The 13,959-nt window shown below is 52.4% G+C and overlaps 1 protein-coding gene across 4 annotated transcripts in view; it reads left to right on the plus strand.

Moving 5' to 3' along the window:
* The first annotated feature begins 956 nt into the window (after window positions 1–956).
* RIPOR3 (RIPOR family member 3) overlaps window positions 957–13,959 on the plus strand; it is a 72,607-nt gene continuing 59,604 nt past the window's right edge. For all 4 annotated transcript variants that reach the window (XM_036827005.1, XM_036827006.1, XM_036827008.1 and 1 more), the window contains exon 1: window positions 957–1,350. In XM_036827005.1, the coding sequence (XP_036682900.1) occupies window positions 1,348–1,350 (3 nt within the window). In that variant the 5' untranslated portion in view covers window positions 957–1,347. The remainder of the gene's footprint in view (window positions 1,351–13,959) is intronic.

A 13,959-nucleotide genomic window follows, 5' to 3' on the forward strand; every position in this document is an offset into this window, starting at 1 on the left:
TTAAAGGTCTTGCCAAATTACCCTTCAGAGTATGTGTGTTTGTGGTTGTGGGGAGGGGTGTCAGTTTCTCTTCTTTGGGGATGTTTACTCCTGGTTTCTTGTCTGCAGTGGCTGCAGGGTGGCAGGGAGCCAAGGGGTAGCAGAGAGAAATTTATCCCTAGGTGTTACAGGCTGGGAGGCACCATGGCTGGGGGGTGGGCTCTGCGTGGTGGCGATGAATGGGGCCTTTGTTCCTGGGTCCATCCCTGAGCAGAATCCGAAAGCCGAGAGCCGAGATGTGCCGAGGTGACCAAAGGAGCAGTGCGTCGTGTCTGGACTCCACCCTTGACTGGGAGACACCGTCAAGTTCATAGGAGTTCTACACACCCATGTAATGGGGGTTGGGCGGCGGGGCAAACCCTGAAATAATTAGGTTGTAAAGAAAGAAAAGAGGCCGTAAAAGAAGCTGACCACTAGCTGTAAAGATGTAAAGGGAAAAGGCCAAGCTAATTTACATCCCAGGAGAAGTGGGAGGTGCAGAGAGGGCTTGGGGGGAACCAGGACCAGAGGAAGGGTTGTAAGGAGGACCGGATCTGGGACAGAGGCAGGGAACAGATGGGAAAGAGGGAAGAAAGGAGGGAAAGGAGAAAGAGTGAGGTGGGGGACCCGAAAGTGGCAAGGTAAGAAGAGGGAGAAGAGGGCGGGGGAGGGAGGGGGAGGCTGGGTCCCGTCTGTTTGTGATTAGCACGAAGCCCGGTGCAGAGTGAGTAAACAGAAACTTCCAGGCCTCCCCACACCCCCCTCTGAGGCAAAGCAGAAATCAGATGCTCCGTGATTAATCGTGGAGAGTTCAGGACACGACCACAAACGCCGTGCGGACTTGAAATTAGCTGCCTTCCCCGGTCCCCTTGCCAAGATGCGAGTGGGGGTGGGCCGTGAAGGGGTGGGGCCCCGCCTGCAGGGGGCCAGCATGGAATTCTCCCTGGCAGAGCTCACAGTGACACTGACGGGCAATCGGCCGCGGCCAGAGCGGCAGGCAGCATCCGGGGGGAACGGGGCCGGCGGGGGGGCCCCAGGCGGGCTTCCTGGAACCCCGGCTCCGCGGCCGCCTGCACCCTGACACAGGCCGGATAAGAGCCAGGCTGCTTTATCGGAGCCCGGCTGGCGGCCGCGCGCCGTCCCCACGGCACCACGAGGAAGATCGCGGGCAGGGGGTCCTCCGAGGCCATCTTCCAGCGGCCAGTCCGGACAGGCTGGTCTCCGGAGTCCCGCAGCCGATGGGAGCCGACACTCGCTTCAGCGATAGAGAAAGCCGGGTTGCTTCCAGGAGGACGGCGTGACACGGCCCTGAATGTCGAGACCTGCTCGATGGTGAGTGCGAAGTGACTGCTTCGTATGCAGCTGCCGTGGACCAGACTTTAGAGGGAGTCGAGTCGGGGTGTGAGGAGGGCGTCCGCACATCCCACCTGGAGCTCCCCAAGCGCTGAGGCTGAGATGAGATGACAGCATCTTGCTGTGTGGCCTTGGGCAAGTTCTTTCCCCTCTCTGGGCCTCCCTTTGTCCATCCCTACAATGAGGCGTTGAACTAGGTGATCTTTAAGGGGCTCTTACTATGACTACAGTTTTTTCCTTGTTTTTAGCAGCGCCAGGCAGCTTGCAGGATCTTAATTCCCTGACCAGGGAATGAATCCCGGCCCTTTCAGTGAAAGTGCAGAGTCCTAACCACTGGACTCCAGGGAATTCCCTACGACTGCTATGTTTTGTGGGCCTGCTGCATGCCAGGCACTGTGCCAGGCATTGCTGAAGCTTTAGCTCAGAGAATCCCCATGAGCCCCTGGCAGGACAGGGATTCTTACTCTTATTCTCATTGTACATTGAGCAAATGGAGGCACAGGGAAATGAAGTGACTTGCCCAAGGTCACACAGCTGGTGGGTGGCAGAGATGAGAATCAGATCTCAGAAGCTCTCCACCTCCAGGAGTAGCTGGGACTTCTGTGTTCTCTGAGTCTGTGACTATCCCAGGAAGCAGAGGTGAAGGAGGAGAGGGTGTCAGGGGAGTGTTATGTGCACGAGGAAGCAGAGCAGTGGGACAGACGAAGCAGCAAGCAGGCTAATCAGCCTGCAACTATTTAGAGGGTATGTCAGCCCAGGGATGGGCAGGGGCTCCTGGCTTGAATGGAGAGGGCCTGATGCCACTTGCTGTACGAGCCTCCCGGGGAATGAGAGAAGAGGGTTAATATTAGGCAGGGGTGGGGAGAGCTGGGGGTGGGGAGAGTGGCACATGCCTCTATGAGGTTTTGTTCCAGTTTTATTTTGCCTTTTCAAAAATCTGTTTCGAATCATTCTGGGCCCCCACTGCTCCTCTGGACGAAACAGAATTGTGAAACACATACAGTGCTTTCCACATGCCTCCCTTGGGGGGAATCACATATTAATATTATCGTAGGCCATTTGCATATACATCCCTGAAGCTGTGGTGACAGCAGCCAAGAGATGAGATGCAGATAAAGTCAGCTAGTGTCTCCCTGGCAGCAACAAGGAGTTGGCATGTTACCTCAAGGGCTGGGAAATCCACAGCAGGGCTGTGGCAGGTGGGAAATCCCTTGGGTGCCAGCCATCTGGGTAGAGCTGGAAGTCCCAGCACCCAGATATGGCCTCCTCTTTTCTCTTCCCTTGGAAAATTCCATCCTGCAGCAGCTCTGTACTCACTCCTTTTCTTTCTGGGACTGGCCCAGACCCTCTGCCTTGGGCTTGAGTCGAGACCCGACTGGTGGTCCTAGCTCAAGAGTGACCAACTTGTCCCAGGAGACCCCCTCAGTCCCGGGGAAACCGGGACAGTTGGTCATCCTACCCAGTTCTGCCCTTGATTTTTGTAATCTTGAGCAAGTCACTCCCCTTCTCTCATCTATAAGACGAGATTATTTTAGGAAATCTCTAAAATCTCTTTGCAACTCTAAAATGCTGTGACTCTGGCTGGAAGGCACTTATGTTCTAAACGTGGGTGAGATACAAGCTTAAAGAGGAGGAAAATCTCCCCGGGAGTCCCCCAGCGCATCAGGGGAGGGGCCGGAGGAGTCTGGGATTAAGATGGGCTTGAAGAAGTGATTGCTGGCATGCAGTGCCCCGTGACTGCTGTCAGTGAGAACAGTCCTAGGGCCCCGCAAGCTTCAGGAAAGCCTCATGAAATGCTGAAAGCCCAGCTCAGTCCCGCAGCTTAGGTTTGGCACAGAGTGATTTAACCCAGATGTCTGCCACTTACAGAGCCCTCACCTACGCGTCATTGGAAGCTCAGCATCCCCAGGGTCCCCCAGTTCTTTCTGGGGAGCTCCAAAGGGATGTCTCACGTTGGCTTGCAAACTGGTCCCTCGCCTCTGCCCCCAAGGCCACTGGGAGAAACTTCACTGTTGCCAGCACCCATCTGGTGGGGCCAGACTCCAACTGCTTAGTGCCTGAGCTGCTCTGGGTTCTGGGCAGAGGTAGAGGGAAGGGCTTCCTCCCCAGCCTGTGACACTCTCCGCCGTGTGGCCCCTGCACCGGTGGTGTGCCGGAGCCAGCTTGGACCGGCTCGCGAAAGCCGATTGTCAGATTTTCAGGAATTTGGTGAACTCGTTGCTAACCAGAGCCATTATTAAAAATTAAGCTACATAAACTTATAATTAAATAAATTTAATTAAAAATAAAGGTCGTGGGGCTTCCCTGGTGGCGCAGTGGTTAAGAATCCGCCTGCCAATTCAGGGGACACGGGTTCAAGCCCTGGTCCGGGAAGATCCCACATGCCGCGGAGCAACTAAGCCCGTGCGCCACAACTACTGAGCCTGCGCTCTAGAGCCCGCGAGCCACAACTACTGAGCCCGTGTGCCACAACTACTGAAGCCCATGCGCCTAGAGCCCATGCTCCGCAACAAGAGAAGCCACCACAATGAGAAGCCCGCGCACCGCAACGAAGAGCAGCCCCCACTTGCTGCAACTAGAGAAAGCCCGCATGCAGCAGCGAAGACCCAACATAGCAAATAAATAAATTAATTAATTAATTAATTAAATTAAAAAAAACAAAGGTCGTAAGTACTCAAAACTCATCACTTTCCAGTTTTTAAAACTACATGTTACTGATACTGGTTCTTCTGGGGATATTCACATCCGGTGTGTCTGTCTGGTGGGAACACCCCCTAACAGTGCACTATTGCAGATCTCTTCCCAATTCCATTTTTTGCGACTTAAGTTGGTAGCCCGAAGTCGGCCATGGTGGGAGTAATTACACTACGGGAATTGGCAAACAGTACAGCTCAGGGCTTGATTTACTGTTTTGTTGATTGTCTAGATCAACAGACAAAGTGATCTAGACAAAGAAAGGGAGGGAGAAAAGGATGATGCAGGTTAAACATAAAAGTGTGTCATGTCTCTAATTGTTATAGTGGGAATAACACCAAAAAGCAGGGAAGTTGCACACTTCGCTGACAAACCAGGAAAGTTCCGACCTGTTCTTTGGTGTATCATTTTTGTCTCAGTCCTTAAGGTAAAGGCAGATATCAGCCAACATTCTGGAAAGAACTACAGTCACTCATCAATTATAACCATAGGGTGACAACAGATACAAGAGTTGGGGGCAAAAATCAGCAAAAATGTCCTGTGTGAATCAACTGAGTATATGAAATTTACAAAAGGGGGGGCTATTGTACTTTTTTTTTTTTTTAATTTATTTTTTATTTTTTATGGCTGTGTTGGGTCTTCGTTTCTGTGTGAGGGCTTTCTCTAGTTGTGGCAAGCGGGGGCCACTCTTCATCACGGTGCGCGGGCCTCTCACTATCACGGCCTCTCTTGTTGCGGAGCACAGGCTCCAGACGCGCAGGCTCAGTAATTGTGGCTCACGGGCCCAGTTGCTCCGTGGCATGTGGGATCTTCCCAGACCAGGGCTCGAACCCGTGTCCCCTGCATTGGCAGGCAGATTCTCAACCACTGCGCCACCAGGGAAGCCCTATTGTACATTTTATGTTTATCCGTAAGTTGTGTGCTACACATCCTTTACATCCATACAATCTATAGTAAACCTGAGTATATATGTGTTTATGTGTGCAAGCATGAGTAAGTGACTATATCTGTACACGTGTGCACGTGCATACACGCACATACACTTTCCCCTGGAAAGCTGGTTGTTAAACCTTTACTAACAAACACACCACTGGCCCCATAGCATATATGCTTGTGCCCAGGGTCTTAGAAATCTTGTCATGGACCGTCCTTAGCTCTCACCCAAAGGCATTCAAACTCCAGGCACTGGGCCTTGGACACAATCCCTCAACTTCCTCCTCTGGCCTCAAACAAACCCAGCAGCCAAACTCCTCTCTCCTGCCCTAAGCGCTGGAATGGATGCAGAGATTGGGAGGGCCAGAAGGTGTTATTTGCACCGGCTGCATCCAGGGCCCCAGCTCAGGCAGCACAAAGGCCCTGGGTCCCCGCATTCTTGGTGCCCCCCATTCGCGCCCCCCCGCCCCTCCACATTCGAAGGGCGTTTCCGGGTCCCATCAGGGGCAGCTCCCTGTAAATTTCATCTCTTTTCAGGTCTCGCTCCCGCCATCCTTGATTTTCATGCACAACACATGATTCTCTAATCAAAATGGCATCTTGGAACATGGAGGAGGAACAGCTAAGCCAAACCTATTGGAAAGTTCAGACAACTCTCTATTTTTAGAAAGCCTAGGAGCCAGGTGGGCCCTTTCCAGTCTCCCAGGCCGGCAAGCACGAGAGGAAAATATTTCTCATTCCCCTGTTCTGCCTTCTTACAGGCCTAGCCAAGGAGGAGGCCCAGGTGGGGACGCCGGCCGCCTATGAGAAGTGAGGCTGGGATGGCAGGAAGCGAGCCCTGCCCACAGCAATCTTAAAAGGAGCTAAACCCAGGGTTTTTTGATTCTTTTATTTTGCATGTAAGAAGGGCAATCTTGACTTTAAATCTCAGTGGGTCCCACTCCAGGTAACCACTGTCTATTCTTCCAGACCATTCATTCACTCGTATATGTAAATTTAATGTTCAAAAATGAGGTCATTCTTACATTTTATTCTGCATCTTCCTTTTTTCACTTGACAATACACCCCGGGTGTCTTTCCCTGTTAGCACATGAAGACCTAAACCACTCCTTTCAATGCCTGCATAACAGAAGCCCCAGGAGGTTGTGAGAAGGGAGCCGTTTTGACAACCACATCTCTATTTTCAAACCAGGTCTCAAACTTTCTTGACTGCAAAACACATGAGTAGAGCCCAGCTGCTTCCATTTTTCAGTAAAATAGACATTCTATTGGCTCTACCCTCAACCTGTCTCCGGAAGCTGATGGCTTCCCGGCACCTCCACTGCCGCCACCCTCGTCCCCGCGGCCATCATCCCTCTCTGGACTGTTGTGGTTGCCTCCTCACAGACGTCTCTGCTTCTCCTCTTGCCTCTCTGATGGGTTCTACACCTGCAGCCAGCAGGTCTTATTAAAAGGAAGTCAGATCCTGCCCCTCCTCTGCTCAGGACACCCTCCTCCCCGCAGGCCTGGCTCCCTGCTCCTAACCATAGCCACCAGGGCCCGCAGAATCTGGACCTCATCTCCAGATTCTGCCCTGCCCTGCCCCTCGCCACACTCACTGTTCTCAAGTGAGCCAGGCTCAGTACTGCCTCAGGACCTTTGCACTTGCCTTCCCCTCTGCCTGGGACATTCATTCCCAGATCTCCACGTGGCTTACTCCTTACCTCTTTCCATCATCTAAAAATAATATATTATTTTTCTTTTGCAAAATATCCTCTACTAGAATGTGAGTTTTCTGAGGGCAGGATTTTTTTTTTTTTTTTGGCCTGTTTTGTTCAGTGCTGTATCCCATAGTAGGTACTCAGTTAAGACTTATGGCATATTTGCTTTGCTACGTTGCCAAGGGTGACAAAGCAGTCAGACTGAATGAGGGTCCCTGGGAACCTCTAGCTGCATGCCACACTTCATTTATGAATACCGCATTTTAATAGCCCGTGCTAACTCACCAAGCGGCCGCTCCTTTGCAAAACAGTGAGAGTCTGTGGAATCGTGCATCCTCACATGTGCCCGTCAGACCAACCCAGGCCCAGGTTCCAGGCTCTTCATGTGGCGCCTGTACTCACCCCCCCTTGTCTGTCTCAGGTGGGCTTGGAGGACCCGGTAAACAACCCCCTCTTTCTTACCTGAGTTCGGATAAACCCAGGAGTCAGGCAGGTGATGGGACACGGATTCTGTCTCGGCCAGGTGGCTGTCACCGTGTTGTCCCTTGAGTTGAATCCCTCTCCCACCACCCAGCGCTGCCGGCAGCCCTCCGCTGAGGAGCGAGCCCAGCATCGCCCTCCAAACTCGCTCCCCAGGGGAGAATGAGTGAGGGGAGGGGAAGGCCCTGCAGGTGGAGGCATGAGGAGGCGGGCTTAAGTGGTGCCTCCAGACCATTGGTTGCGCCCACTCGCCAGATGCCAGATAGGCTGATGCCTGGTCGACAGCAGCGGGAATGACCCGAGGTCTTTTCTCACTTGCCCAGTGGCACCCACTAGATCCCTGGTCCCCAAACCCAGGTCCAGAGAGCTTTCCTCAAGTCTTTAAAAAATAGACCTCAGGTGACTTGAATTAATCACAACCCAGGTGAAAGAGACACTTGAATGGCCCCATTTACCCACCCAACCCACAAACAGCTGTGACAATTATTTATAACCAGGTATGTGCTCCTTCCCACTGTGGTAGCTACTATTTGAATTTTGTGTTTATCTTTCCCTTGGTTTTTAAAAAATTGTAGTAAGATATCCATAATATAAAATTTACCATTTTAACCATTTTCAAGGATACAATTCTGTGGCATTTAGTACACTCCCAATGTTTTGCAACTATCACCATCATCCATCTCCAGAATGTTTTCATCATCCTGATTTCTCTTGTTTAAAAAAGTAGTATGATCACTCACATATTTATGCCATAATAATATATTATTTACTTTTACTTATTTTTGAACTTTATAAAAAGATATATGTTGTCTTGTGGTACCTATGTGTTCTTAAAGCATTTTATCACTAAAATTCATCTATGTCTGCATACGGCTTGCTGTTGACTCGTTTTCACTGCTGTATACTATTCTGCGGTATGCTAGAATTTGTTTTCCAAGTCTATGGGCCTTTGGGTTGTTTCCGCTTGTCTGTTTGCTGTTATAAACATAATTGCTTTGAGCATTCTTGCACTTGTCCTAGTACATTCATGCTGGCGTGTGTCTCAGATGTGTACCCAGGAGTAGGATTGCTGGGTTGTAGGGAACATGAAATAATATACTGAACTATTTTCCAATGTGGCTGTACCGATTCCCACCCACCCTCAACCATGTGGCATTCGTCAGATGTCTTACTTTTTTGCCACTTGAATGAGTGGAATTTGCCCTGGATCTCGACCACCACCACAGGGACAGGCCCAGCTGTCATCGACTCTGTCTCTCCAGGTCAGAATACCCAAGCCTGAGCGGGCTGTGGATTCCTGATGTGCCACATCTTTGTGGTATGGCTGCTTCTGGAGGGGAACCGAGCCTGACAGCTATGCTATAGGAAGGAAAATGTGGGGTAGGGATTAAAGACCTTGACCTGATAGCATCGACCTCTCCTTCCTCCCCTTCCCCTGCTTTTATTTAGTCTGACTCTCATCACATGTGGGAAACAGTGTGACGGGGGTAAGGGTAAATCCTCACCGTGAGACGGGCACTTTTCCACACACTTTACATGTACTGCTGTAAATTCATTCAACCCTCAGGTCCCGCAAGTGGAGGTGCTCTTATAAGCCCTACTTTACAGGTCTGGAAACTGATGAACAGAGAGGTTAAGTAACTTGCCTGGAATCACACAGAGTTGGGTTTGGATCCAGCTTGTCTGGCTTCCTCTGGAGTTTATTCCCCCTCTTGGTAGAGCTTAGCAGTTAAGTGTTGCAAACTCTTCAGTCCTACAGACTTGGGTTCAAATCCTGGATCCCCTACCACTGTGCTGTGTGACTCTAGGCAAATTACTTCACCTCTCTGCACCTCTAAAGTGGCAAGAGCTCTCTTTTCCAGAAGCCTCATGAAGTGTTCCTTTCTTGCGCCGTACTGTATCTTGTTAGCTTGTATGCCCATTCCTGAAATATCCCTGGAATACGTTCCTTGGCATGAGCAACTGACAAGGCTTATCCTTGGAGCTGAGGGGGAATCAATTCCACCCAAACCAGTGTCGGCGAATCAGGGCCTGAGGTGCCCCAAAGCCAGCTGCTGTTCTTGGGAGAAGGGCGGGGGTGCTGGGTAACAGGAGTGGAGACGTCCACTCGTCTGGACTGGTCTGGCCATTGACCTTGGCGACCATCTTATTGCCAGAAGGGCCGACCGGGATGAGTGGTGACCGGCCCAGGCCGTCTCTGGCCTCGCCCATGTGAAGCTGACGGCCGTGCTTGGGCCATTGCACACACACGTCTGGAATACCTATCCTGAAGGGTAATTCCCAGGGAGAAAGCATGTTCATACTTTTTTTGGGGGGGGGAAGATTCCATTTCTGTTGCCAATTAGTTCTGCTTGAGAACAGCTTTTCTCAACACCAACATGTTGGCCGTCCAGGCTCGAGTTCTGTTGATTAGCTCAGAGTGGGGGAGAAAAGTGATTTTTCTTTCCTTCCTCTGCCCCCGACCGTGATACCCGGCTGTTAGTGATGAAAGGGGTCCTGTAGCTCATTTAGTTTTCCTTGTCATGACTCCAGGAAAGGCTGTAAAAATCATCAGTGGGCCCCGCTGGCCATAATTGGCTGGAGGAGAAGTTGGCTACCACAGCGGCTGAGTTATCAGAATCCGCTTCAGACGAGGACGCCTCAGTCAAGCCTCTTCTAATTGCACCTGCTCCCCAGGCTGGCACAGGGCAGGGAGCGCTGAAGGGTGTCTGCGTGCCTCTCTTCCTTCCCGGGTTCCAAGAGCGCCAGGGCTCTTGTCAAGACAGAGAAGCTGGGAGACCATGTGGCAGGCTGGTCCCCAGCCAGCCTCTGTTGCCCGCACCAAATCGCAGCTCCGCTGTTCGTAGCCACGAGCCGTGGACGAGGGACTTGAGCTTTTTGTGCCTCACTTTCCTCATTTTAAAGTGATGGTCATGGCCCCTCCTGAGATTGCTGTAAGGACCAAATGAGTGGATACACTTGGAAGAGACCCTGACCACATGTAAAGTCCTTCCTAAACGTCAGTTTTTATTATGGACTCAGGATCTCCTCTGACGCTTGAGTCATATGTGATTGTACCAAAGTATCTTAACCCAGTCCCCTGTTGATAGACGTGACATCGGTTCCAATCTTTTGTGATTGCAAGTCATGCTGCGCTGAATGACCTGTAGCTTTGTGTATCCACCCCTCCCCGGGGTATGTGAACCCCACGATAACCTTGGCTCTGGACTTTCCTCCCTGGGGCCTGCAGAATGAGGAGCGATGTGTGGGCCATGGGCCAGCCCCGGCCTGGCATGCAGACCGGCCTGTGGGGCAGGGCAGGGTCAGGCCCTCCCGAGCCAGGTGGGACAGATTCCTTCTGAGTCCCTCAGAGGAGTGAGGCCATCTGGTCCCCAAGTTTCTGGCAAATGCCTGAGCTGGCCTGGACAGAGGAAATCTGTGCCATGCAGGTTCAGCCCATCTTTTGCGATCCTCTTCCTCCAGGAAGGCCCCTGGGATCTCTGTTCCAATACTCTTGGCTGTCTCTGCATGGATTTAGTACCATGGTGCCTGGCTCCCTTTTGCAGGCACAGGAGGAGTCAGGAAGGCTGGATTTTGGTCCTGACTTCTTAGCTCTCCACCCATGTAACCCCCAGGGCCTCCGTGTCCTCATCTGTATGAACCGGGTAATAACAATAATGGTAACAACTCCTCAGGAAGGTCTTGGGAGGTCTCAGCGATACAACATTGGTGAAGTGTTTGACCCTGTGTCGGGCATGAGAAACACAAGCTCAGGTTAGGCATGTCGCATCTATGGGAGGGTCCAGGCTCACCTCGCCCACTGGGCCGTGGGTACTTGCAGGCCACAGCATCTGGTCTGAAATCGAGGATAAACGGAGGCCAAACTAACTGTGTGGGCTTGGGCAAGTCGTCCTCCCTCTGGACTGAGTCTTCTTTCAGAAATGGGGGTCCTGACGATTCCTATCTAGTAGGTTTGTTTTCGGAATTAAATGAGGCAAAGCACATAATGCTTTGGATCTAGCAAATGCTCAATAAATGCTGGCTACTGCTGATACTGTTAATCTTCGGTGTTAACAGTCGTAAATATCCTCCCAGAAACCAGCACAGTGCCGTGCATGCACTGGGTACTTAGTGAATCACATGCATTGACTGACAGGGCCAAGTCCGCTGGTTATAAAGTAGGGCCTGAGGGAGGCACTGACGGAAGACCCCATTTCTCATGTTGTTGACCCCCTTAGAGAGAATAGAGGAAAACCACCCAATATGACCTGACCTGCGGTTATGCCATCTGCTGGCACTTAACTCCATGCGATGCTGGATCAGGCGTCAACACCCCCATTTTACAGATAAGAAAACTGGGGCCCAGAGATGGGAGAGTCTCACCCTGCGCCCCACAGCCGGCCCGCGGCACAGCAGGGGCCGATCCACTTCTCCTGACCCTCAGGGCAGTGGTCCTCACCCTAACCCTCAGCCCCGTGCAGGAAATGGACCGCGGGGGCGAGATACAGTGTCCCTCTGTGGCCAGAGCTCTTGCACATTTCTGACATTTTTGCCTCTTGGGACAAAGGGTGAAGAAACTCAGATGAACTCTTCTTGTTTCCCGATGGACAAACACTCCTGACCCAGGGTGAGGGATGTTTGCTGCTGGATTGGATCGGAAGCGTGGTTTTGCCTGGGTTTCTCCCCCTCCTCTGTACCCGACTGCAGGGCGACTGTAGAAAATCCAGGGAGGGCAAATCCAGGGATGACCTTAGGAATTCTTCCAGAGTATCTGAAGGGTCAGGGGGCTCCCTGCACCGTGGATGCTGGCAGCCCCGGGTCCGCGCCCAGTGTGCTGTTGGACCTGCCCCGAACGAGAGAACAAATGAATGAGCAGGTGTTCACTGCCCTCACCTGGCCCTCTTCCGTGTGTCCTCTCCTCTTATAAGGACACCAGTCATTGGATTTAGGGCCACCATAATCCAGTACGACCTCATCATAACTAATTACATCTGCAAAGACTATTTCCAGATAAGGTCACGTTCTAGGTCTCTGGGTAGACATGAATTTTGGGGGGACACCATTCAACTTATGACACCACCTAATAAATATTCGCCATTATTAACAGTCCCTTCACCACCTATTGAAGCAGTACACACCGCGTGCCGGGTATTTCTCTTGAGCTTCTTTTATTCCTTCTCTCATTTGGCCCTCTCTGAAGCTGTGTGAAGTGGTCCTGTGATTATCTCTGAGGCCCAGATAGGTGAACTGACTTGCCCTAGGTCACACAGCTGGCAAATAGCAAAGCTGGGCTTCAGAGCCTTTTCTTTCTGACTCCAAAGCTGGCAAGATTTCGAGACGCTCCGATCCCACGCTGAGAGTTGGGGTTGCCATACTTTCCTTCCCAGGATCCCAGTATCTGAGATAGGCTCGCTCCCGGCCCGCACCTCTCTCCAGAAACATCCCCCCGGAGAGAGGCTGTAAAGGGACAGAGGAGGAATCTTGTCTTTATCGTGGGAACCTGAGGTTGTGCTCTGCCTCGGGTTGCTGGTGCCCGGGTCTCCTGCGGGTAGGAAGCTGGCGTGCCACGTCATCCCTCACATCTGGGGACATTTTAGGAGTCTTGACTGGGGGCTACAAATTGAAAAATGGTCCATTAAGGTGTGATTTATTCATCTTCAAGACAATGCCATTAAATGCTCGCAAAGTGATTCACTCTGGCAGGTCGACGAGCCCCGACTTCTCGGGCCAGGCCCGGCCACGGCCTTGCAGCATTGGTGGGGCTGTTTCTTTGATGGTGGCATCGGCGAGGGGAGAGTAGGGCCTGGTGGGGCCGGGATGGGGCTCCGACAGAGACGAATGAACGCGCGGCCAGATGACGCTCCGCAGTTCACTTTTTATGATGCCGCCGTGGAAAGAACTTGCTTTGGCTAATGGGAGACGTGTGCAATTAGGAGTCAGGAAAGAAAACTTGTAATTTCCAACAACTGGGGCTTTGGGGCCAGGAAATAGTTGCTCTGTCAGAGTGGAGAGAGTGAGTGGATTGGAGACCCCTGGGGAGCCCAGGGGTCCCCGAAGGACAAAGCCAGTCCGCAGCACTTTGTGTGGGCGGTTGATGGGCCTGGCTAGTAGGTAGGGGCTGGACAGACACATGGCAGAGAGCACTGTCTCAAAGCCAGACTACCTGGGTCCCAATCCTATTCCCCTGCGTCCAGCCCCTTAGACAGCCCTATGTGGGCGAATGATGAGTAGACCATGATTTTTCGGAGTTGGGTTTGATTTAACCCACCTCACCCTCTGATTGGAACGGTCAGAATGTAAGATAGGGATTGTAACAGACCTCCCTTGGGGGCTTGCGGGGACGTCCTGAGCTAACGGCATAGAGCAAGTTCTTATTAACGCCAACCATTGCTGTCAGGACCGCGATCCGGTGGGGGGCTGGCCGCGTGTGGAGAAGAGCCGAGGCTAGCAGCGCGCCGGCTTCCGGCTGTGGCTCCAGGGCCCGGCTCCTAACTCACCCGCTGCCCACTGGGCAGGAGCCTTCTGCTTCCTCGGGGCAACTGGGAGCCCAGTACCGAAGTGGTCGTCACCCAGCTTGGGCGGCCCATGTGCCCAGCATCCAAGAAGCTGTGGGATCAGCTGGACCCAGGAGGAGGGCTGGGGTTACCCCCAAACCACTACCTGCCACAGCTGAGTCGCCCATGGGCTGCCGGCCTGTCTCCACGCCTGTGGACATCAAAGGTCTGACTCACATTCCCGTCTTCGGAGCGACGGCAGGACAGACAACGGCCATGTGGCCCCTGTGGTCCTCTGCTCAGGGGGC

The sequence above is a fragment of the Balaenoptera musculus genome, chromosome 15 (assembly GCF_009873245.2).
Source record: "Balaenoptera musculus isolate JJ_BM4_2016_0621 chromosome 15, mBalMus1.pri.v3, whole genome shotgun sequence".
In the NCBI taxonomy this organism is placed as follows: Eukaryota; Metazoa; Chordata; class Mammalia; order Artiodactyla; family Balaenopteridae; genus Balaenoptera; species Balaenoptera musculus.